At 37.6% G+C, this 24,182-nt stretch overlaps 2 protein-coding genes across 5 annotated transcripts in view; one reads left to right on the top strand and one right to left on the bottom strand.

Annotated features, from left to right (window-relative positions):
- Ace2 (angiotensin converting enzyme 2) overlaps positions 1-942 on the top strand; it is a 62,131-nt gene extending 61,189 nt beyond the window's left edge. Inside the window, exon 19 of the mRNA XM_063242931.1 lies at positions 644-942. The gene's annotated coding sequence lies outside the window, so the exon portion shown is untranslated. The remainder of the gene's footprint in view (positions 1-643) is intronic.
- The window catches only part of Bmx (BMX non-receptor tyrosine kinase), a 49,183-nt gene that overhangs the window by 6,374 nt on the left and 18,627 nt on the right, over positions 1-24,182 (bottom strand). For 3 of the 4 annotated variants that reach the window (XM_003463020.5, XM_013144867.3, XM_063242933.1), the window contains 11 exons: positions 20,936-21,111; positions 18,116-18,187; positions 17,460-17,513; positions 12,754-12,808; positions 11,228-11,307; positions 8,617-8,744; positions 6,199-6,273; positions 5,324-5,495; positions 2,963-3,179; positions 2,001-2,065; positions 1,272-1,390 (listed from right to left, as the gene is read on the bottom strand). In XM_003463020.5, the coding sequence (XP_003463068.3) occupies positions 1,272-1,390; positions 2,001-2,065; positions 2,963-3,179; positions 5,324-5,495; positions 6,199-6,273; positions 8,617-8,744; positions 11,228-11,307; positions 12,754-12,808; positions 17,460-17,513; positions 18,116-18,187; positions 20,936-21,111 (1,213 nt within the window). The remainder of the gene's footprint in view (positions 1-1,271; positions 1,391-2,000; positions 2,066-2,962; positions 3,180-5,323; positions 5,496-6,198; positions 6,274-8,616; positions 8,745-11,227; positions 11,308-12,753; positions 12,809-17,459; positions 17,514-18,115; positions 18,188-20,935; positions 21,112-24,182) is intronic. The other variant, XM_063242934.1, reaches the window with a different exon arrangement.

Genomic DNA, 24,182 nt, shown 5'->3' with positions numbered 1-24,182 from the left:
AAAACACCTCAGAATCTACAGGGTCACAGTATAAAAACTGTTTTAAATTTGTAATTACTTTTACTAAATTCTGATTTTGTTTTTGTTTTGAATTTTGCAGTACAGGAGGTCAAATCCAGAGCAAATCTTTGAGCATGCTAAGCAAATGCTCTCCTGCTGAGCGACATCTCCAGACAAATTACTAAATTTTAACATAGATGGACTTTAATTAAATGAGAGTTAGGCTTTCTTTTGTAAAGGACTGCATACTATTCACTTTAGGCTTTGTGGGACATACATCAGTTTAGTCCACTGTTGCAGTTACAAGATCAGCTATAGATAATATGAAAATGAACCAGCATGACTGTGTTAATAAAACTTTATTTACAAAAACAGGTTAGCTGATTTAGTCCTGGGCTGTGGTTTGCCTACTCTTGATCTAAAATACAAATTTTAACAAGGAAAGACTACTTGACATGAGGTATGAGCTTGGTAGAGTTTGGTTCTTGAATGTTTTCTAAAGGTCCATATGTTAAAGGCTTGGTGCTATTGGAAGCTATGGAAACTAGAGGGAGGCCTGGTGGGGGTCTTTCAGTCACAGGTGTTATGCCCTTGAAGAGGATAACAAGACCTCAGCCTCTCTTCTTTGTCTTTTGCTTCCTAGCCAAAAGAACATGTGGTAAGCAGCCTTGTTCCACTTTCTCCCTGTCATGTCATGCCACCTCAAAGCAGACCGCAAAGCACAACAGAATCAATCCATTATGGACTGGAATCTGCAACATTGTGAGCCCAAATAAATCTTTTATCCTTCTAAGTTGATTATCTCGGGTATTTCTGACTAACACAAAGCTAAATAAAGTACTTAGTCATGTCTGATGTTTACATTAGGCTTGTTCAAAAATCGATCCATCAGAAGGGAGTGGTTATTCCAATTATTTTCATGCAGAGAATCAATGACTTCATTTTAAGGACTTCAAATAAATGCAATTTAGTTTGTAATGACTTCTTTTAAAGAACAATTTGAAGTCTTCTTTGGAAAAAAGTGTTTCATAGCCTTTGATTTTATGAGGAAAAAATTCTAGAAGGATGTAAATTACACAATGTGTAGAAGACATCTTAACATCTGACTTAAGAAAATAAATCATCTTCAGTGGTTTGCTTATCTTATATGATGCTTATAATTTTGTACATGCTTAAGGACTTTTAAAAGTGGATATTGCAATTCTTGTGGTTTCCTATTGTGGAAGGCAGCTTATGCAACAGGGCTAGGCCTTGTGTGGCCACTTTCTTACCAAATGCCCATACGTCTGACTTGCTGCTGTATTTGAAGTAGTGAAACACCTCTGGGGCTGACCACTTGACCGGAAACTTTGTTCCTACTGAGCTAACATACTGGTCATCAAGAACATACCTGTAAAGGAAAACATGGATACAGTCATTAAGCCAAATAGCAGTACGATATGGTACAACCACTGCTGACCACCTTGCACTGTGGTGGTAGAAGCTGCTGAAGGACACAGAACCATTCAAACTCTCAGCTGAATGTCTTGGTATACTGTATTTGCATTAGGAAAACCTGAATGCAAAATGTTTGGTAAATATAGAAGAACACAAAGAAAATAAAAATAAAATCACTCTAAATCCTACCTCGAAGATAACCTGTAATTCTGTCACTCAGGATACTTGTTGACTTGCATTTTTATGTTCATTTTTTCTTCATATGTACTTTGAACAAAATTGGATTTCTGTTGTATGGAGATTCCTTTTTCACAGCATATGGTGAGAATTTGCTATATAGCTACATCTTTTACTGCAGCATTTTGTTTAATGGATGAATAACTTTCTCTCTTATGGAGTAACATAACATATTCAATTGTATAAATTTTTCTAATCTTCTGTTGTTATAAACAATGCTGGAAAATATCCTACAGATAACGTTGATTGAAAAACTACACATACCATTGTCAGAAATCTCTATTAAAAAGCATAAGAAAAATTAATAGGGAAGATTATTGGTTTACCTCGTCATTCCAAAATCAGAGACTTTCACAGAGAGATCGCTGTCTACCAAGCAGTTCCGAGCAGCCTTTAGGGGGAAAAAACAAAATCACCGTGTAACAAAAGTGACCAAGGATCTCCTAATCTCCGAATGTCAGCATTACACATTTTCCTCCTCTTCAGTAGAATTCTCAGCAAAATTTAAGATTGCTTATCACAATCCGAATGCGCTTAACTTGTCTCTTTGTCACTTGCAATGTTCAATTTTTCAAAAATGAAAATGTTTTCCGTAAGTCTTTTCACCCAAGTATCCATCCTTGCCAGACACTCTGAAAGTATGACACTTTAAACACAGAGCGTTGGCTTACTGAAAAAAGAGGAATACTATTGAGAGACTACCTTCATATCACGAGCTACTGTATATTAACAGATGCCTTGAAGGCATAAATGCTGCAGTGTACTAGCCTACTGTGCATGCCCTCTTTGTTGATCAATGAAGAAAATCTGTAAAGAGAAATAAATTCCAGCAAACACCATTCATAACACTCCACATACTCTCTCTCTCTCTCTCATGCACACACACACTCACACAACACACAGGTTTCATTTCCGTGTTTTCCCAGTTGTTGTATTAAATGAGAGTTTTATCACTAAGCTCTATGCAGAGTAATGAACATCTCTAGTTTAATGGCTCTGAGAAACAATAAATTGGCCAAAATTTTCCCTTTTTATCTGTTCTGTCCATTCCAACACAGGTAACATACATATCTTGAAGACTTGTTTTATTGTTCTTTCCACACTTGAAATGTTTTATTTTAAACTGTGACTATTTTATCTAAAAGTACATTGCTTTTGCAAGTCATAAGTAAGTACAGTAAAAGTGAAGATCCCTTCCTTGCTGTCCCACCCAGTGGCTCCAATCCTTGGCAGGGGGAACTGTGGATTACTTCCTCTGCTTTTTTGGATCTTTAAAATCTTGGCTTACCAAGTCACGGTGTATGAATTGCTGGCTCTCCAAGAAGGCCATGCCCTCACAGACATCGTAACACATTTCTAGAAGCTGAGATGGTTCCAGTCCTTTCCCATGACCCTTCAGGTAGTTCAGTAAACAGCCATTGGCGATGTATTCTGTCACTATGTATATGGGATATTTCTCTGAACACACTCCATAGAATTTAACCAGTTTGGGATGGCTCAGTTTCCTGGGAAAAATAGATTTTCAAAGGTCAGTATTCCCTACTTCATTTTCTGAATGCCCTGAAATGGAAGGACCTCATAGTTTTGTTTATTTTAATTTCCTGTTTCTCTATTCTACTTGAGCAGAGAAAGACGGGAAAGTTAAGACCTTTGCTGAGAGAGTAACAGCCTTTCTTAGGGGAAAATTCTATCTCATATTAGACATTGGCAAGCCCAATGGCAATGTCGCAGTGTGTGATTCTGTGTTCATCTATCTTACATAGAATCAGGGTAGCATTCTTGGAAATAATGCCCAGTAAAAATTGTTCCTTGAGTAAATGCGGTAGGCTACATGCCCAGCCCATTTTTATATTTTGAGACAAACTCTTGCTAGGTTGTTAAGTTGTCCAAACTGGGCTCAAACCTGCAGTCCTCCTACCTCAACCTTCCAAAGTGCTGGGATTACAGGCATGTGCCACATACACAGTTCCAAAGTTTTTCATATCGTGTTGACTGGTTTCCTAAAAGTAGAGTGCCCAGTGGTGCTGGCTTGCTTGGAACTGAGGGGCTTCCAAGGAATAGGACTTTCAGTGTTAAAAACAAGAAAGTCCCAGGCAAACCTGGATGATGGTTGGTCACCCTACAAATTTTCATTCATCACGATGAAAAGAACAGTGAATTATATAACTGAGAGAGAGAGAGAGAGAGAGAGAGAGAGAGAGAGAGAGCATTACAAATTGAGGCCCATCAACAAAGGTATCTTCATTTATCAGGAGAGGAAGAAAGTAGGCCGAGGCAGAGATTTTCCCTAGACTGTATTGAAGGTGCTAAAGGATATTGTTGGTAGAGCATTAGTTTTCCGAACTGCTTTAGCTCTGGGTAACAGCCCTACTCTGTCCCTTATCTCACCATACACCTCCCATATGCAAAGAGGCCACAATACCAAGGAAATAGTCTCTGATTAGAGATTATGCATCCTTTTCTCAGCCTTCTAGGGGTATCAAAACTCTGGCACCCTCTGTTCATGTAGTTCTGAATACTCTTCCAGGAATTCTGTGGACTTTTGGGTTTGTTTCCTCAAAGGTGGTTATGCTACTCCTAACCAGGCATGTGCCACATGTTAGCTAATAACTCCTAACCAGCATGTGCCACATGTTGTTAGCTAATAGTTAGTTGTTTGTGAGAGACAATGAAAGAGCTTGGATGTACTGAATTCTGTGTCTGCACATAATCACTAAAGCCTTCCCAGCAAGGGGCAAAGCTGTGTGTGGGAGGAGAAAGGATAAGATTATAGTTAACAGGGTCATAGGCCATAGGCTGGAGGCTGGTTTCTTTACAGAGTCATGAGAATTTAAAATCTGATTATGGCCTTTATGGTTGTTATGAAGGTGTATATTTGTAAAAATAGGAACATAGGCCTGGTTTTACTTAACAGCTTGTTAGCTCAACATATGAATTCTAAATGTAAATATAAATAAAAAGTGATAAAAATATAGTGAACTTTCACATTTAAAAGATTATTTTAGTAAAGGATATATTGCCATTAATGCCTCTCAGAGTACTTTCTGTGTCTTCAAACACATGTTTATCATCATTCTTGCTACTTTCTGAAGCAGTTCTCGAGCTTCTTTTCATATCTTTAAAAGTGTGATCAAAGATCTGATGAATGCCACTGCTGAGTGCCATCAGACTGAAAGGCAGGGCTGTGAAAACATGACAGTGTGTCCTCATCCACTTTATTCACCAGACCTGGCACTATGTGACTTCTGGCTTTTCCTCAAAGTCAAAATGTCTATGAAAGGGGAACCTTTTTAATCAATTCTCGACATTGAGGCAGCCACAATAGTGCAATGAAAGACACTCAAGAAAGCGGACTTCCAGAGCTGCTTCAGAAAATGGCAAGAATGATGAGATAAGTGTGTTTGAAGTGAAGGGTAACATTTTGAGGGGAATTCATGGTGATGTGTTTTTTTTAGTATAATACATTTTTAAAATGTGAACATTCACTGTAGTGTTTAACCACACTGTGTATAATATATAGTTATATAGTTATAAATATCTATGGCATGCGGACTCTTGCTCAGGCCTTGCACATGTTAGGGACAGGCCTATTAATGCTAATACCCTCCCATGATGGGAGCCAAACCACCAGTTCTCAGGAGAAACTTACATCATGGTCTGGGCCTCCTGAAAGAATTCATCTTCTGACATGGAGCCTTCCTTGATCATCTTAACGGCAACGTCGTAACGTCCCTTCCACTTGCCCAGCTGGACCACTCCAAACTGGCCCCTTCCCAGCTCCTTCAACAGGGCAATCTCTTCTCTTCTCAGTTCCCAGATTCCTAATGAGGCAAGACAGGCAGTCTTGATGATGAGCATAGAAGGCTCGGGGCCACCAGCTTCTCAAGTGATTTCCTCCCCAAAGAGATTTTCTGACATTATGAAGAACAAAACTTTTTACTTTAACTTGATAACTTCAAAACATTTTTACCTATGTGAGCTCATGTCCATATAATACCACTCAAGAATGTCTGTTTTCAAAGCAGCTGCGGTTATGGACAAAAAGGCTCAGAGTAAAACCTCTTTGCCAACTAGAGGCATTCTGGAGAGAGTCAATGTCAAAATGTGCTTCATGCCCCTAGGTTGGTAAAATATTGCAAGACTTTCTCATAAAACAAATTCAGCTATGCTCCAGGTGGATGTGATTATCCTAAACACACAAAGTTGAGGACCAGCTCCATTGAGCAGGCACAGACGAAGGAAAAGAAAGGGCAAGTGGGTGTTAGAGACCAATGATAGAATGTAATAAAAGGGAAAATTTGACAATCTTTCTGATAGTGCTGGTGAAAATACAGATTTGGTTTAGGTGGAAAGATTTTTTTTTATGAAAATGAATAAATATATTAGGGCTGAAACCTTCCGTGGTACAATATGAGCGGGGACCTCCTTCCTGTTTTCTGTCCCTTTTTTCAGTTAGCTAACCTAATGTATTTAAACCCCAAATGGTGGGAAATGGCATTTAAGAGCCCAGAAATGTGTCCATACCACTTCCCAGGGACACGGACACTGGAACCTTGTTGGTCTTGGTAGACACAGGGTGACGGAGCCGTGTGATCATGCCTGCAATGAAATCAGCACTACATCATCACATCATTGCGTCTTGTCACATCACATTGCATAGCATCGGTTCAGAGATATTTTCTCCCCAGAGTAGCCGAAAAGGCAGAGCTCAGGGATTTATGGTACAGAAAGAGAATCTACTTTGATTATATTCATTCTGTAGTAGTATTGATTTGTATGACTTGACTAAGTAGTTGGAATTCAAAGCAAAAGAGTAAATAGATCACTTTATGTGGTTTTAAAAATACCATACAAGTTTTAATTGACTCTATTAAATCATTTTTTCCACTTGTATTTTGCTTTTTACAGCCATATATATCAAACCATAAGAAAGATGTAAAATAAAAATAAAACATCTGTTGTTAAAAATTTAAACTTATTACTAAATCTCATTAAGTGGCCAAGTCATTTTAATTGTTAACAAAGTTATGGGAAAGCTGGATCAAACTCATGATAATTTTTACAGTTCCTTGAAACAGCTCACTCAAAAAAAGTAAATGATCTTATGGATTGTCTTCTGGTGAAATACTGTGTTGCTTACATTGTTCTGTTCTGATCTGCTCTGCTATATCCTGTTTTGTCTTAATCTCTTTAAAATAAAAAAAGAAAAAAAAAGTAAACGATCCTGCTTTAAATGCAGTATATTTTCCAAGTCATGGGAATTATCACACATATACCTTTCTCTTCCTTCCTCAGGTGTTTGTTTTTCTTTTACATGAGGGTTGTCTAAACTTTTACAAATTTTGTAATTTTAATCAGTAAAAATAACAAATAAGCTAAAAATTAAAACATTTTTCCAAAATATGTGTAAGTACAGCTACTGCTGCAATGATGCACTGTGTGAATCATAAAGACACTAACAAATAGAAAACATAAGAGCATGAAGTTTAAAAAAATACAATGCTAAATAAACATTCTAATAGTTTTTCCCTACACTGTATGAAGTTTCCTGTGCATGCTCTAGGGGTGGAATCATTTATTTGGGAATGAAGGTTTATGCAATATCTTTCATAAAAAGATACTCTTGAGGTGTCACGGTTTAAAATAAGCTGCATGAGAAATTTGGACAAAGGCAAAATATATGTAAGAACTAAAATAAAAGCCAGAAGCAAAGCCAATTCGCCTCTGTGTGTGCAAGAAAGTCAGATGCAGTGGTACAAATTTGATGTTGATCCCATGGCTTATTACTGTCGGATATTCACCCAGTTCCTGCCCCAAAGAGATTCTATTCTGGAAAACAGAGGGAATTTCTAAATACTTATCAATAAATTAGTCAAAAGTTTAAATGAATAGTAGCACCCAATGTCGGAGAAGGCAAGAGAAATTGTTGTTAGTGGGGGTGTATATTTCTGAAAAGCACTTACCATTCTCTAAATTTTCAGTATTTCTAGACTTTGCCTTGGAAACCCCACTTTTAGCTATAGGAATTAGCTATAGACACACTCAACTAGGTGTGCAGAATTTTGTGTGCAGCAATGTGCAATGAAGCATCCATTATAATGTGAAAATATTGGACATTTTCCAATTGCTGACCAATAGAGAGTTAGGTGAATAAATTATGGGTTAATTGTACAACACATTCTATGGGCTTCTGGGAAGATGGTGGAATGGCAAACTGTTAAATAGAAAGTAAGCTTTTTTTTTTAATACTGGGGATCGAACTCACAATCTCGCGCTTGCCAAGCAGGCGCCTGTCACTGAACTAAATCCTCGGCCCCTGGAAAGTAAGCGATTACAAACTGGCATGAGAATATCTTCAAGGTATGTTGAATAAAGATAGAAATATGGAGAATACATGTAGAGAATGATCGTATATCTGTAAAAGTATAACATTCATACACATAATTTATAAGCACAAAAGTGTATTATCAAAAAATCTGACATAATTGACAATAACTTGCCCAATGAAGTTATCTATTCAATGATACATATTCCAATAATATTTATTTTGACAATAAACTTGCTTCTATAGAAGGAAAAAGCCTACTTTTTTTAGGGACAAGGTCTTGCCATACAGTTCAGGCTAATTGGAGGTAATTCTTCTGCCTCAGTCTCCCAGGTGCTGGGATTACAGGCAGGAGCCGCCATCCCTGGCTCTTCAAAATATTTTTATAAAGAAAATTTCTCTTAAGTCACTCAACTTATTCTTTCTATCATTTTGGAGAGTATCTTGTTATATTTCAAGAAATGTAAGTTGAAAACTGCAGGAAGCAAAGGACTTGAGAACATTTTTCCTAATTTCATGGTTTCCTATGTAATTAAGAATATTAGGATAATCAGTGATGTCCAATAAAATTGATACTTATGGACAAGGACCAATAAAAGAAAAATGAAATAACTTACCTGCTGAATTATGTTGATGATAGTGAATAAGCTTTGGAATGGAATCAAAACAGTAGTTTTCTGCCAGGTAGAGTTTATTTTCAGCATTTGTATGCACATGGTAATGTTTTACAGTCCCTTTTTTATCACTAGTGAGGAAAAATAATGTTAGAATACTTTTAAAAACCAGTTTGGGAGTTGGTTAAATAATGCTTGAATAATTATTTTGGACACATTTGTAAATTTTGAAGAGGGGTCTCAGGGAGGTTTTCTCAGTCTGGCTATCTGGTGTTTTTCTGGAGGTATCCTTGACAGTCAGAAATTATAGAAGAGGGCACATCTCTGAATTCAATGTGTCTGTCCTTTGGTATATGCAAAATTCATGTTCGGTAAAATTCCAATTTTTGAACTGCTCCTCCCTTCGTAAGTATAAAAATGGATTTTTCCTTGATGATTGAGTGCCTTGCAGTTCTTCAAGATCATTTTTGAACATAAATTCTCTTCAAGAAAAATAAAAATATGGGAGATAAAAATATGGGAGGTAAAGGTGTTTATTTAGCCTGTGGGTGTTCTCACTCCACAGCATGGGTGAAAGACTTTTTGGGAGTAACACATGCAGTTGGATAGGGATGGCCTTTAATTCCTCATGTACCTTTTGTCTCCTTTCCCTCCACTTTTAGAAAATCATAGTGTAAGGTTGTACACTGATTTGGGATAACCAGGAATAGTACATCTGCTTACCTTAGACTTTGCAATATGGTAATGTGGTTGAGAACTTGACATTGAATCCAGTTTTACTGCTTGCTAGCTACCTAGATACCTTCTCTGTTTGTTATAAAGATTACCATGTGTATATATTTATATATATGGCATGTATGTGTGTATGTGTGTGTGCATGTGTGTGTGCATGTACACACTATGCTTGGCACACCACAAGCAGTTAATGAATCCCTGCTTCTGGGATACAAACCTAGTTAAGACCAAAATTATAAAAAAGGTAGGATTTTTCTCCTTATTGCAAATGTCTAACCTGCTCTGGAGGTCAGTAGGAAATTTGCTCAAGCCCACTGATGAGATGTCACAAAAGAGGGCTTCTGTATTCATGGATTGGGATTATTTTCATGTCATTATTTATTTCCTAATTTATTTACCTAGCCACTTTCAAAATGTGTCAGGAATCTGGAAACTAGAGGAGGAGAACAACTGGTATCACATTTGGCTGAAACTGCAGGGCCAGTGGGCCACAGAAGTTTTGATACCCAGTGACCAGAGCCTTCTTCCCATTCTTAGTGAATTTTTGTAACCAACATCCATATGAAGCTCTGGGGACACACTTTCTGACTTTGGAAAACGTCATGTGACCACTCTGGGCACACTCTATTATCTCAAATGGGATGCAAGTACTTTGTAAAAAGATACTTAGAATAATATACCTTTTAATTGCTTAATTATTATAAATACATAGCACTGTGGCAAAGGGCACATGGGAAAATTATCAAGGGAGACACAGCTATTTAAAAAGGGCCATAAACATAGAATTTAACAAAATGCTCTTAATCAAGATTTGGCCCACTTCCCACTCTAAGACACTGAGGGTTTCTGCATGGATGAAACACTATGATCTAGTTCTAAGGGGCCCAGCTTGGAGTCAGACACTAGTTTTGTATGTGGACCTTTATAAGCACCCTTTGAACCTCAATAAGTCTTCTGAAAAGTAGTGCAAATAAAAATAGCTTTCCTATTTGCTTTAGAAGATGGTGTTAAGGAGCAAAAAAACCTAATGAGCAATGGGAAAGTGACTTACAAAACTAGGGAGGAGGATCCTGATGTCAATGATGATGACTTGTGTGAGATGACTGAGGGGTATCTAGTATGCAGGGAGTGGTGTAGGTAAAATTACTCTTTCCAAGTAGCAGCAACAACAATAAGAATTGCTATTAGTCTATTCAATGTTTACCATGTGCCAGGCACTGTTCTTACCCACTACATGTATTAACTCACTTCACCTATAGAACACAGTGATCATTAGATCATCATTACACTTCCCTTTAACATGAAGAAGTTGGGCACAGAGTTTAAGAAATTTGTTCAGTGTTATAAAGTTCAGAAATGGTAGAGCCAGGATTTGTATCTAGAGGCTTAAGTTCAAACACACCCCAGAAGGCAGACTCCTGCAAAGAACCATGCAGACAACACAAGTACTTTGGTTCGGCCTCTGGCCAACTCAATCGTCCATGAAAAGCTTATTAAAACTGGGCATTGGAGTAGATGTCTCACCTCGGCAGGTGACTAGGGCTGAGAATCCATCCCTATTTTTCTCTTTTTATGCTTAGGGCCGGTATAAAGGAAATCAGTCATGAGTCTTCTGATACTGTTCACCAAGGAGTGTTGTACTCTGGGCACTCTGCATTGCGTGGGGGCAGGTGCACGAGAAGATCACACTGGGAACAGCGTCTTAAAAGTAGGAGCCAAAAAGGCAGCTAGCTACTCATGGTCACACTCAACAGAAATACTTTGATCCAAAACTCCAGAATTGAAACAGGCTGTCTGACCTCAAACTGCGACTAAGTGAGCAACATACTCAAAGAACATATACAGAAAGATAAAAGGAAGAAATCCACATTGTACTTACTTCACAGCCTTACTAAATAAGGACACCGTGTACATTCCCACCTGGCTGGAATTCCTAACCATAAATGCTCCTTCTTTTCCCTGAAAGGAAGAGTTATTTTCATTATTCTTGAAAATGATTTATTACCTACAGCAGTAGAAAAAGAAGTTCTTTGAGATCCACTTTAAATGTGACGGAGAGCACAAGTTATCCAACAGTTAGCACAGGAAAGCCACCGTTCAGTTTTCTTCCTTTTCTCAAGCAATATCTTTCTTTTCTTTCTTCCCTCATTTCCTTCCATGCTGGGAATCAAACCCAGAGTCTCACACCTGCTAGGCAACCACCACACTACGGAGCTGCACTCCCAGCCCACTCAATATCTATAGGTCTAGTTTGTGTGTTTCAACTCTTCTTTCCAGTTATTTTGAACGCTACTCAATAATTTTCTGTTGCACTTATGCAAGACTAATGTTTCTGCGTTCAAGAAATAAAGTTTAAAACCACATACCATGTCTTTGGACGACTTTGTATCAAACCAAATATGCAGAATAAATCATTGAAATTCTACTCTCGACTTGTCTTTATTAATGATCTGTGCTAATTCCAAGCAGACCCAGATTCAGAAGGAGCAGATAACAAGTCACAGGTGTGACAAAATAGCAAACAAGTTCACCTTGTATTCATGAGCATCTCTCAAAGAAATAGCTGGTGTATTCAGTTAATTATTTGGTATAACTATATCAATGTATCATTTTATAGATCAAAAGCTTCCTATTTGTGATTCCATAGCAGTTTGTAATAACATCAGATAAATTTATTCCCTATTGCATCTGCTGTACCTGGTTTAGGTACTCATACTCATACTCAAATGCATTCTCATGAGGTCATACTCAAGACCTCAGAATAAATCACCTCTCTTTTGAGTGGGGGTTGGAGCTCAGTGGCAGAGCTTGGCTAACGTGTGCAAGGTCCTATATTTCCTTCCTGCACTGCAAAAAGTAATGAAAACAAAAGAAATCACTTATTCTTTTCATTGTCCTGTGCAGTCTCCTCCCATGTTGGCTCTGTGTTGGGCGATGGGACTTGCTATGACTAAAGGGAGTAAGGGATGTAGAGAGACTGGAGAACCATGGCACTCCAGTTGGCTGTCTCAGTCAAGCTCAGCCCGTTAGTCAAAGCACCTCAAGCACAGCCACAGGAGTGAACCCAAATCAAATGTGGAGCTGTCCCAGCTGACTCACAGAGTCATGAAATTTTAAACTACCAAGTTTGGGGTGGTTTATTATACAACAATAGATAATAGAAGCAGAAGAAGTAGTTAGACATGACGGGCCTGGTAATCCAAATTTTGAACAACAAACACTATGATTCTTTGACAGCATAACTAGCAATAATGCCTCTATAGGAATTGCATTAACCTCTGGACTCTTTAGGCTGGGGGTATAGCTCAGTGTAGTATATGTGGGACCCTAGGGTTCATCCCAACATAGGAAAAAAATAAGACAGAGAGATTCTTTGAGACTATTTAAAAAGAGAACACTATTTACCTTTTGTCTCAGTAACTGCTCAGATTGTGACCTGGAGATGTTACCAGCAAACCAGCTGCAGCAGGAAAGAATTTCATATTTGAAAATTAATTATTTTTGTTAATTAACAACCTGACACTCAACATTTTAAATTGTAAACTGAGGTATTGACCTACATCATGGGTGTCTGAGCCTGACTGTTCAACAGAATCACTTGAGGATATTTTTCAAACTACCAAATCTTTAGTCTCCACCACTCACTTTCAGTTCTGGAGTTGGGCCAACACAGTAGAAGTTTTAAATGGGCTTGTGTCTGGAAACCTCTGGCTTCCTTCTAAATTATCCTACATTTTGCTGTTTTGAGTAGGAGACAGAAATTTTTCCAATAAGAAAGTAAGGGTTGCCAGGGATATAGTTCAAGTGGCACAGCACCTGCCTGGCAAGCGGAAGATCCTGAGTTTGACTTCTGGTACCAAAAAAAAAACCCAGAAAAAAAAGAAAAGAAAAGAAAGAGATGCCAAAGATAAGTGCTCTTGCTTTTCAACCTTATCATTTTCTAAATAAAAAATTAAAAATAATAATGTGATAGATGCGCAGATCATATCATCTATTTTCAAAATGGCCCCCAAATTTTTTGGAATTATTTTAATATTCATGACAATATACATTATCGTATAAAATTATAATAGGGAAGTGACAGTTGTACTGAACTGAGAAAAAGGTGATATGGAAGAGTCAGTATAATTCTTTTTTAAAAAAAATAACTTGTAAGTTTGTGTTAAAATCGATTGGAGAAATGTTTATGCCCGTATCTTATATCCTGAGAAGCTACTTTAAATATAACAACATGTAATGTATTAAGTATTCTCCTATTATTTTGTTCTGAAATTTTAAAATCTTTTCCCACAAAATAATAAAAAGAAAGAAAAATATCCTTTAAATATTGCTGTTTGTATTAAGTTAACCAAGAACATTGTGTCTTACTTTGTATGCAAAGCTCAGCAGACAGTGAGCTAGTTCTCATGTGTGACCAATAATATCTTTGGCCTTTTGACTTTGCCTAAGATGTTGTAATAAGGAAGCAAGTATAGCATGATGTAAGATGCGACATGGGTTAGGAGGACTGGGAGGAGCCCCTGGCTACACGATAACACCTGAGGAGGTAAGAAGTACCCGAGGAGGGTTCAGTGTGGTAGGGAAGCACTGTAGAACAAAATGTAGGAATAAGGTATCTCCGAATCTGTCAGGAATAGATGGGAAATGGTTCCCTTTACAATGTCTTTATTTAGTTGGGGAAGGGGGTGTCAGAGGATGGACAGTTTAATAAAGTGAAAAGAGCTTTAGACCAGTTATCTTGAAGGTCTAGGACTCTAGAATTATGTAACTGTGACTTTGAATGATTCACTTTGCCTCCTTTGACTCTGAACTTCCTCATCTGTGATATTAGGGAGAGCACTCTTGATAAACTTGAAATCCCTTATACATTCTATACAACTAACACTTGAGATATTAACTGATAGCTTTCTTACTCATTTACATTTTAAGCTAATAATAGCTAATCAAACGTAGAAAAATGGTTACACTTTGATTCGTAGCAACTAAGTGAAATAAATCAGACATACAAACTTAAATATGGAATGATTTCTCTTATATGAGAAATCCAAGGTATAAATAACTTAGAGCAAAAACAAAGACAATAACAAACAAGGAATGCTCACTTTGGCAGCACATATACTCACAGAGACTAATCCTTTGCAGATGGCCAAGAAATAGAGAGAGGGAGGAGGGAACAGAGTAAGAGGAAATAAAGAGTTCAGATGTGTTATGTACAGGTACGAACTCCCTACAATACATGTAAGCATTATGTACAGCAAACATGTACAGTAACCATAACAATTAAAGAACGAGAATTGAGAGCCCCAAAGAAATACAGCACTATGCCAGATTTTGAAAATCACATCCTTCTTTGAATCTTATTGTAGTGCTTAACGGAGTAGGAATGAGTGACTGCTCTCTAAAGCAGCATCAGAGCTGAGCATGCCGAGCCAGTTCTGCAAAAACAACTGAAAAAGGAAAGACTTTTGCCTGAGAAAGCAGAACATTCCAAATTATCGGAGAAGAAGTGGACCTCTTAGTTTGAAAGGTTTTGTGCTAGAAAAATTGCTGGCTGGAGTGATTGGAGGTTTCAGTGCCTGGACCAATTTTGTTTGGGAGTGATTTCTAAAGCTTCTCATGAGGAAGATCTCAGAGGCCAAGAGTCTTAGGATCCGTGAGTGAGGTGAGCCTTAGACATCTTCCGATGTGCAGCGGCCCTGGCTTCTGTGAGCACTGTCCTTGGTAGGGAATGGTTGTCACCCTACCATCCGCTGCACAAAGCCATTCCTTTTTCCTATTTAACCTGAGCCAGTTTCACTGAACACCCAGACACACACAGAGGGGTCCTACGGCTGGCCAGAACATAGTAAGATTACTTTTCTACTGAGACTTGTGGGGAGCCTGGTCTTAAGAAATGATTTTCCATCTAAATCTCAGTGCCTCCATCTTTAATTGAACAGAGCAGAATGGCTCGTGAAGTTCCGAGCATAAAATAAATGCTCCAGTAACACTGACAGAATAGGAAGCAGGGAGCATCAAGTGTGCTGTGACAAGTCTGGGCCCTGTAGTCCTGAGCTCTTTTTAATGTCTTTTTGATTTTTGAAGCATAAATCTTTCCTGATAATTTTCCTAATGTGCTTCTGTCACACATTCTTTGAATCCAGTAGTGACTGAAAGATCTAGACTTTCCAAAATCAAAGAAAGACCTCTTATGCTTAAATGCTAAAGACAAAAGTTCACTCTTTTTTATTTTAAAAAAAAGTTAAAAGAGGACATAACAACATAGGTCAGAACAGAACAATTTAAGCAACATAGTGTTTCACCACAATAACCTGACATAATAGTAGCTACCGTAGTGTCCCTTTCCTTGAAACATTTGAGTATACCTTCATATTCTATAGTATCAAATGTAACAAGACAGTGTAAAACCATTCAAGAAAATGAAAGTATTACAGGGTATTCAGAACCAACTAACAGAAAAGAACAATGGTATATTATCTCCTTACAAAGTTTACTCTTACTGATTTAAGTCTTTGTCTTCTATTAAAGTGTATTCATCTTTGGAAATTACTGCGTATGAATGTTGTGAAAAGATTCACTGCAAAGGGTTGAGAGTGTAGCACGTCTTTCCCAGTGTTACAGGTATGCCTAAGGACAGGCTGAGCTAAAGGCAGGAGGAGGAGGAGCAGCAGTGGCGTGTACTTTGTAAGAGTTCTCACTTGATATGCAATCAGTAAATCAGTAATAGCACTCGCATAAAAGCAGAGCTAGTAATATGCACAATCCTAGTGTCCAAGTGATTGTATATCTTTTGGGTATCAAGTATTCCAAAAGTGCAATGTGCTCTACTACTCCTAGGGGACAACTACATATTACTATTTTACAATGACAAAAGCCTATATTTTGGGAAAAAAAATCTCTAATGACTACTTAGGACAACTGGACTAAGTATAATTAGGGTGACCACCCATATTTATTTGCCCAGAACAGTCCAGCTGTCCAGTGCAGTTTTCTCTCTAAAACAGGCATGTGCCGAGAAGGCTACATGCAGCCCTGGAGAACTGATAATGTGGTCATACAAGATTGCAACCTTTTAACAATATTATGTGATTTTTTTCATGACTCTGTTGCATGGTGCTCCAGAACGGGCTGTGCCTGCCATATACAGTCAAATAGAAGCTTGCATGAATCAGACCTCACCTGCACTTGTGTGACTCAGCAAGTAAAACACAGTAATTACCAATAACAGTATTTCAATTTACCTTCCCATGTATGCCTGTGAAATAAGGAGGTTAATATTTTAAGCAGATATATATATGCTTTCTTATTTAATTATTAAACTTGGGCTTGTTGTGTTATTTCATCAAACAATTTAATAAGTTAAAATATACAAAAAGAACTTTTATTACTTATATATTAACTACGTTATACATTTTATATCCTATATATGGGCCAAGACAATGCTTCTTCACTCATTGTGGCCGAGATAACCCAAAAGGTTGGATGCCCATACCCTGAAGTATCCCAATTTGGGTCCTAAATGACAAGGTCACCCTAAGATAGGAATCTCTCAACATAAATGCTAATATGCTCAACTTTCCCTCAAATCTAACTCAGTGTTTACAAGAACTTTCAAACAGTTACCTGATGAGAGGGGATAAATAATGAGTAGAAACATAATATGCTATATCTATGAAGACAAAGCGAAACTAAGGGGACACTGGGTAATGCTAAAGCTAATGAACTTGTGCAGTCAATTTAGATAGTCCAGATTGGGGAAAATATCTTCACTGGTAATGAGCCAGCTCATTGCCACCTGCCATTTAGATAGATGGTCCAGAACCTTTCAGAGGTTTACCCCTGTAAATGTAGCCACCTGGGAAAGTCTAAGCCATCTGTGTTTTTTTTTATTAGTACATGTTTGCACCACATAATGTTTAGATTTCTCATGGGGAGCTGGGACATACACATAACACATATTAATTCTTTTTCATTCCATTCCTCTCTCCCCCTCCCCTGTCATTCTCTTGATCCCCTTCCCATTTGAGCCATCTGTTTTAATGTCTTTGAGGAATAAAACAGGAGCATCTATGTCTAGTTTTAGAGGTGCACAGGGAACTTTGAACACTCACTCATAATCATCCAGGTTGTCCTCTTCTTCAGATGAACTTGACTCAGGAAATCCCCTTAGGAAGTGTTGAGAAACAACATGAATGCAAAAGCTCAGCAAGCAACAAGCAATACAGTATCCAATTCAACCTTTCTTTTAAATCTCAGCTGTTAAGCTTTTCTTTTTGCAATTGGAAAAATAGCAAAATGAAGCAACAGTCACTCGAAAGTGGAGCTTACACTCAGTTTAATGAGATAACAGCTCTTCAATACAGGTGGCTCCTGGGAGCTCAGATTTCTTTGATTCTTTCAGAAGAGTGGGGCATGAAATACATGATTCTTTTAGAGATGGTTACAGTACAAAGCTAAAAGCAACTGGGCTGTGTATAGAACTATCCAGAAGGAAGTTATTCATTTCCAGGTTGCTTTCCTCCCTGCCAGAGATCTTGACCCAGGTATGTTAATGTCCATAGAGATCAGTCTGAGGAAGATTGTAACCATAACCCACAAACTGTCAATTCAGGCCCACTGAAGGGCTCAGAGAAATAAACTACATGAACATTTCTTGGCTTATATATACCTTAAGTATAAAGCCTAGTTGCAAAATGATTTCAAGTTTGGTAGCTTTCCTGCAGATGGAAGCAAATCCTAGATAGAGTCCTATTTGGGTTTGATTTACCATGATATCTTTGAAGTGCTGTGATTTACAATATTTCTTTCCATTTGGTTTCTGCATGTAACATCTTCACTGCTGCAAATAAAAAGATGTTTTATACACTTACAGTTTTATGCTTAGAAGTATTATAGGCCAAGAGTAATTTTGCCCAGATATGTTTTACCTTTATTTGATGCCTAGACCCACACACTTAACTTGGGTTGGAAATTTAAGCTAATAAACTGCCTTCACATTTTGGTCCTTTCAGAGACTTTAATAAAAAGTAGTAGTTCAGCAACATTTCTGAACAAAAGAGAATTGCTAATAATGGCTTATAAGGGCTCCAAACAACAGCAAACTGGCAGTAAAACATTATCTTAATTAGGTTTGGTCTGATTTTCTTACAGATATTTAAGCATTTTTGTCATTTATGAATTGTAAAATAATTTATGTTCCTCTTCGTTGTGATAGCAGTAAAAAGTCTTGAAAATACTGAACTTTAACTCTGTCTGTTCACAGATGGATCAGTAGGATTTCCATGGCCCTCTGTTACCTATCATTTTATCCCTTTCATTTTGGGTGTGACGAGCATGAGGAAATGCCTACCTCCCAAAGTCCAAAGGCTGTTTTATTTGGAATGTAGGACCTATTTCCTGTCTGCCTTCATATCAGGATCCTTTTCAGTACCATGGTTCACAGGGACAAGCTATGTTGGCAAGGAAGTGCTTCTCTGGCTCCATTTCAAGGAATGCCCAGATAAAGCAGCTAAGTACTAAACTGCCTCCCTTGCACCTTCCCAAAGAATTTTCCCACAGAAGCCTCTAGGCTTCATCTCTAAGAAAATTCTTATTTTATTTTAAATTAAATTAATTTTTGGGAAAATTCTTATTTTAAAAGGCCATGTAATTTATTAAGTCTTCTTGTTTTTAAAAGCTCATGGAGAATGGCAATTAGTGCATCATTTAAGTTTACCATACAATAGAATACTTTATAGATATTAAACATAGACAAGTAGGTTGCCCAGTGGTGCAAAGGTACTTAATACTATTGATTGTACTGAGCTATATACTCAAAGGCTGGTAAATTTCATATTATATGTATTTTACTACAATTAAAATTAAAACTTAAAAATTGGATACATTCTCATGTTTTCAAATGGGAACGATGTCATATGAAAATAAAAAGGGGAACAGAAAACTATGTAGCAAGACTGTTTCGTTTTTATAATTATCTATGTGTAAGATAGTACATAATAGAAAAGATTTAGAGGAATAGACAGAATCTTGTGCAATATTTGAATTATTTAATGGGAACTTGGATGATTTTACTAATCAGGAAAAAGATCAAAAATCACCTCACAGGAGGATAGTAAGAATGAGAAAATGTATTATCTAACATTTGATCTAAGAATCATGGCCGCATTTTAAAAAATCAAGCTCCATAAAAACCTTTCAGCAAGTGTTATTATTTACTCCCAGATGCAGTGTTGCTCATGAAAGAAATGAGTGATCATCTTTTTTCTTGTGCAAATAACTAGCCTTCTGAAGTTCTAGGGCCAAATTCAAGGTTGGTTCTAAACCAACACAGGCTGAAATTTAAGGGTGCATCAAAAATGCAGTAATCAAGATAAATAGTTCTTTTAGGAATTTTTAAAAAATTAAAGCCAATGCATCCAATCCTGAAGAACAAAGCATCCACTCCGGAAATATAGGACCTGGCGATCTGCAAATCAATACCTCTGGGACAATCTCATAAGCATCAGCAGTCTTTCCTACTTATTGGGAATCTAACCAATCCTTTCACCCCACAGCTCCCTCAGGGAATCACTGAACTTTCTGGATGGGAGCAAGCAAGCACAAAGTTAACATGACATTCTTTCTCTTTGGAGCTAGGCCTTTTGACTTGCTCCTTGTACATAAATGCAGAGCTTTAAGCAAATAAATGTAACATTTCCTCCCACACACAAAGTATAGATTAATGTGTTTGATGTCCAGTTCCACTTTGGACTTACTAGGACCATCAGCTGTTATATTAAAAAATGCAGGATACACTTACATTCCTTCAAGTTGCATATGGCCCTGTGGCTGCATCATGGGTACAGTGAGGCATTTGCTTTAGGTAAACAAATGAGGATGGAAAGAATAAAAGAATAAGAGGGCAAGGAAGAAAACAAAGAAAAGAGACACAGAATGAGTAAGAGAGATGCTGTGCACTTGCTGTGGAGAAAGGCAAACATCAGTACCCTGGAGGGAGGCTGACAGCTGGGTAAAGAAGGTGACAGACAGTGGATGATGTGATGATGGGGAGAGAGTCTGAGGCAGCAAATAAGGAAAGGAAGTCACTCTAATCCTTCCACAAGATCATTGTACAATTCAGTTCAATATCCACTGAGCATCAAATGGGGAGCAAACTTAGCGCTAGACACCAGAGACAGACAATTCACATCTTGTCTTCAAAGTGTTTTCAGCTCTAGTTTAGAGTTCAGGCAGACAAACTGGAAAAGGGTAATCAAGTTAGCTGCCTGTAAGTTCTTTAATACAAAGGATATATTTTGAAGATTCTATGTTCTGGAATGTGTGCTTATTTGGAAAAAGTGGGAACAGAAAAAAGAAGGAATAAAACGCTTAAACGTCACTTAACATTGGATAGGGAAATCTAAATAGAAAGTCTATGCTGCTGAAGCCCAGCAGAATGACTGTCTTCCCAGTCTTCTGGCTAAAGACCTGATTTGCTGAGAGGAGAGTCCTATCTCAGCAAAGGTCTTTACTGGCATCTTTGAGACTGATGTGCAGGGGAGTTGGAGTAATGTTCGACCTAGATGTCAGGTGCCTGAGGATTGATTACCTTTTCAGTTTTCTTGCTTGCCACCAGTTAGGAGAGTCTTCCCTTGGACTATACCGCATGTTGACGTTTGGTTGGGAACCGTAACATTTCTTCGAGTTGCTGTCATACTGGGATAGAGTGACACTTGAAGATGGTTCATCCATTCTGAGAATAGGAACTGGCCGAGGAATCTTCAGCTTTGGAGGGACAAGAGATTTTTAATATGGCGCAGTAAGGCACAGATTCAGGAAGTGGTTGCTAAAGTGTAGCAGCTCTGACATTCTGAGAAAGGAGGACAGGTAGCAGTCAGGAAAGAGGAAGGAAGGAATGGAGGGAGGAAGAGCAGGAATGAGGGAGGAAGGAAAGAAGGAGAAAGGGAAGCAGGGAGGAAGGGAGGAGAAAAGGCAAACAAAAAGATAATACTAAGTATCGGTAAGCATATGGAACAACTATAACTCATACTTTTGCTGCTTAGAGTGTGAAATGATAAACCATATTGGAAACTCATTTGCAAAGTGTGCTAAAGTTGGGTGTGCATAAACTTTGTGACCCACAAATTATATGTCTTAAGGGGTGTGATAAAAAGTATGGTGAATGTTGCTGCTGAATGTCACCCAATAGAAAGGCAGGTTTACAAAAACATTACAGTACACCCATCTTATTCACCAGATCTGACACCGTGTGACCTGTGGCTTTTCCCCAAAATCAAAATGACCATGAAAGGTAAATGCTATGAAACAATTCAGAACACGCAGGCAGCCAAAGCAAGTGAAAAACACAAAAGAGGACTTCAAGGACTGCTTCGGAAAGTGGTAAGAATGACGTGAGAAGTGTTTGAAGCAATGAAGAATCTCTTGAGGGGAGTTAATGGAAATGTGTCTTTTACTACAATAATTGTTTTGTAAAATGTAAATAGTCACTGCACTTTTGGATCAAACTTTGTATGTATAATATACATCTCAAACAGTGAAACTGAAAGATTCATTGTTCATAGCACAGCTATTTGAGTTGAAAATTGGCAACTACCAAAGTGCTCATCAAGATGGTAAAATAATAAATATATGGTAATTGCAGTAGACTGAGTAATGGTGTCTCAAAGATGTTCACATCTTAATCTCCAGAATTTGCAGATTGTGATTGAGGGATTTGAGATAAGAACATTATTCTGGACTATGTAGAGGTGCCCAATATAACCTAAAGGGCCCTTTTTAAAGAAGAAAAGTTACTATCCATCTGATTCTGAGGATGAATGACGGGGCGAGGTACCAATGACTGAAGGTAGCTCTCAGAAGCTAGAAAATATAAGGAAGTAAGTTTTCCTTTTTAGTCCCCTTAAGGAACATAGCTGTGTGGATCCATTTTAGGCTTCTGACTTTCAGAACTATAAGAGAACAAATTTATGATGCTTTATTTATTTACTTTTAAATTAAAAAAAGTTTTTGATACCGGGGATTGAGCTCAATCTTGCACTTGCCAGGAAGATGCTGTGCCCCTGAACTATATCCTCAGCTTGTGTTGCTTTAATCCTTTAAATTTTTGGTAATTTGTTAAAGCAGCAATAAGTAAAAAATACAGTAGTATATTGATACAGTGAAAATCTATAAGTGGTGAAAAGAAATTAAAAATTGTTAACCATACATTGAACAAAAGACAACTGTTTATGTAAAAGCCCAAAGCAGGCAAACAATCTATGATGTTGCAGGTCAGGCTGGTGATTACTGCTGGTGGGATGAAGTCACCAAAAGGGAACAGGAGAATGTCCTTGGCTTGTATTTCTCAACATGGACATCTTTTACACAGACATGTTCACTTTGCAAAAATTCTTCAAGATAAATATTTAGGATTTGTGTGTTTTTCTAAGGGAATGCTATATACATCATGGAAAATGTATCGTGTGTGTGGGGGGAGAAGGTTCTAAATTTAATTTTTTGCCTTGCAATTCACTTTTGTTCAAGGATGTCATTTACTTGGAGTTGAGGCCTTGGCATTCTGAGCATTTCAACTATGCAGAACACTGTTATTTCTAGGCTATGGGGCAAGTTCTCTCCAAAGATAAATGCATTGGAAAGCCCTTTAACTGGAAATCTGAACAGAGCAGAAGAGTTGATTTTTATTTCTACCATTCAGGAAATAAATTCTCTATTGAGTGTTCTGGTAAAAACAAAACAAAGGAAAACTTGTTTTCATGATACCCTCTGATCCCTAGTTCATTCAAACATATAATCAAAACAAACTGAGGCCAAACAGGCCACTGATTTACCTGACTGATAATCTTCACCACATTTCCCAAATATTTTCCTGCCAGAGACAAGATGCAATGGATTCTAGCTCTTAAATTATCCTCTGCCTTCAATTTGTTTTTTTAAAAACACTATTAGAAACTAACACTTTTTATGTATAGGTGAAGTGACTTTTACTAAACTTATCAAATTGTACAACCATCACCACGATCAAGTCTTAGCACATTTTCACTGCTTCAATAGGATCCCTTGCTCCATTTGTAGACGATGCCTATTTGCTTTCTGGACTCAGGCAATCACTATTTGCCTTCTGTCTGTAGATTTGCCTGTTTGGGACATTGCTGTTAGGTGTATAATTTTTTGTATATGTGATGCTGGACACTAAATTCAGGACCTTCCATGTGTTAAACAAGTACTCAACCACTGAGCCACACTCCCAGCCCAAAGACCATCATTTTTAAGTTTTAAAACTAGAGCAATAATCCAAACACAAGTAGCAATGTCACTGATAATAAAGTGAAAATACCAAGCCATAAAAAATTGATTCTTAGTGCTGCCTAACAAATTACCACACAGTTGGTGGCCTAAAATAATAGATATTATTCTTTCTGAGTTTTGGAGAGCAAAAGTCTAAAATCAAGATTTGCATCACTAGGGGAAAAGATTCTTTGACTCTTCTGCTTTCTGGTGGTTCCAGATGTTCAGTGGCTTGTGGTAGCATAACCCAAATGTCTGTCTAGGTTTTCGCATGACCTTCTCTGTGTATCTACCTGTGTTCTGTCATCATCTAAGGACACCAGGTTTTGAATTTATGACCCGCTTTTGTCTTATATTATCTCATCTTAATCTTTAATGCATCTACAAAAATCTTGTTTCCAAATAACATCCTATTCTAGGGACCTGGATGGACATGAAATCTGAGGGAAGACTATTTAGTTTGTCATAATAATGGATTATTTTCATCCTTTATGTTGGTTCACAAAATTTATGGAATGTTTTGGGGTTTTTTTTAGTACTGAGGATCAAAC

This window comes from Cavia porcellus, unplaced genomic scaffold (genome assembly GCF_034190915.1).
Source record: "Cavia porcellus strain 051 isolate PalLab524CR breed Dunkin Hartley unplaced genomic scaffold, mCavPor4.1 scaffold_33, whole genome shotgun sequence".
Classification (NCBI taxonomy): Eukaryota; Metazoa; Chordata; class Mammalia; order Rodentia; family Caviidae; genus Cavia; species Cavia porcellus.
This window is presented reverse-complemented; position numbering and strand designations above follow the sequence as displayed.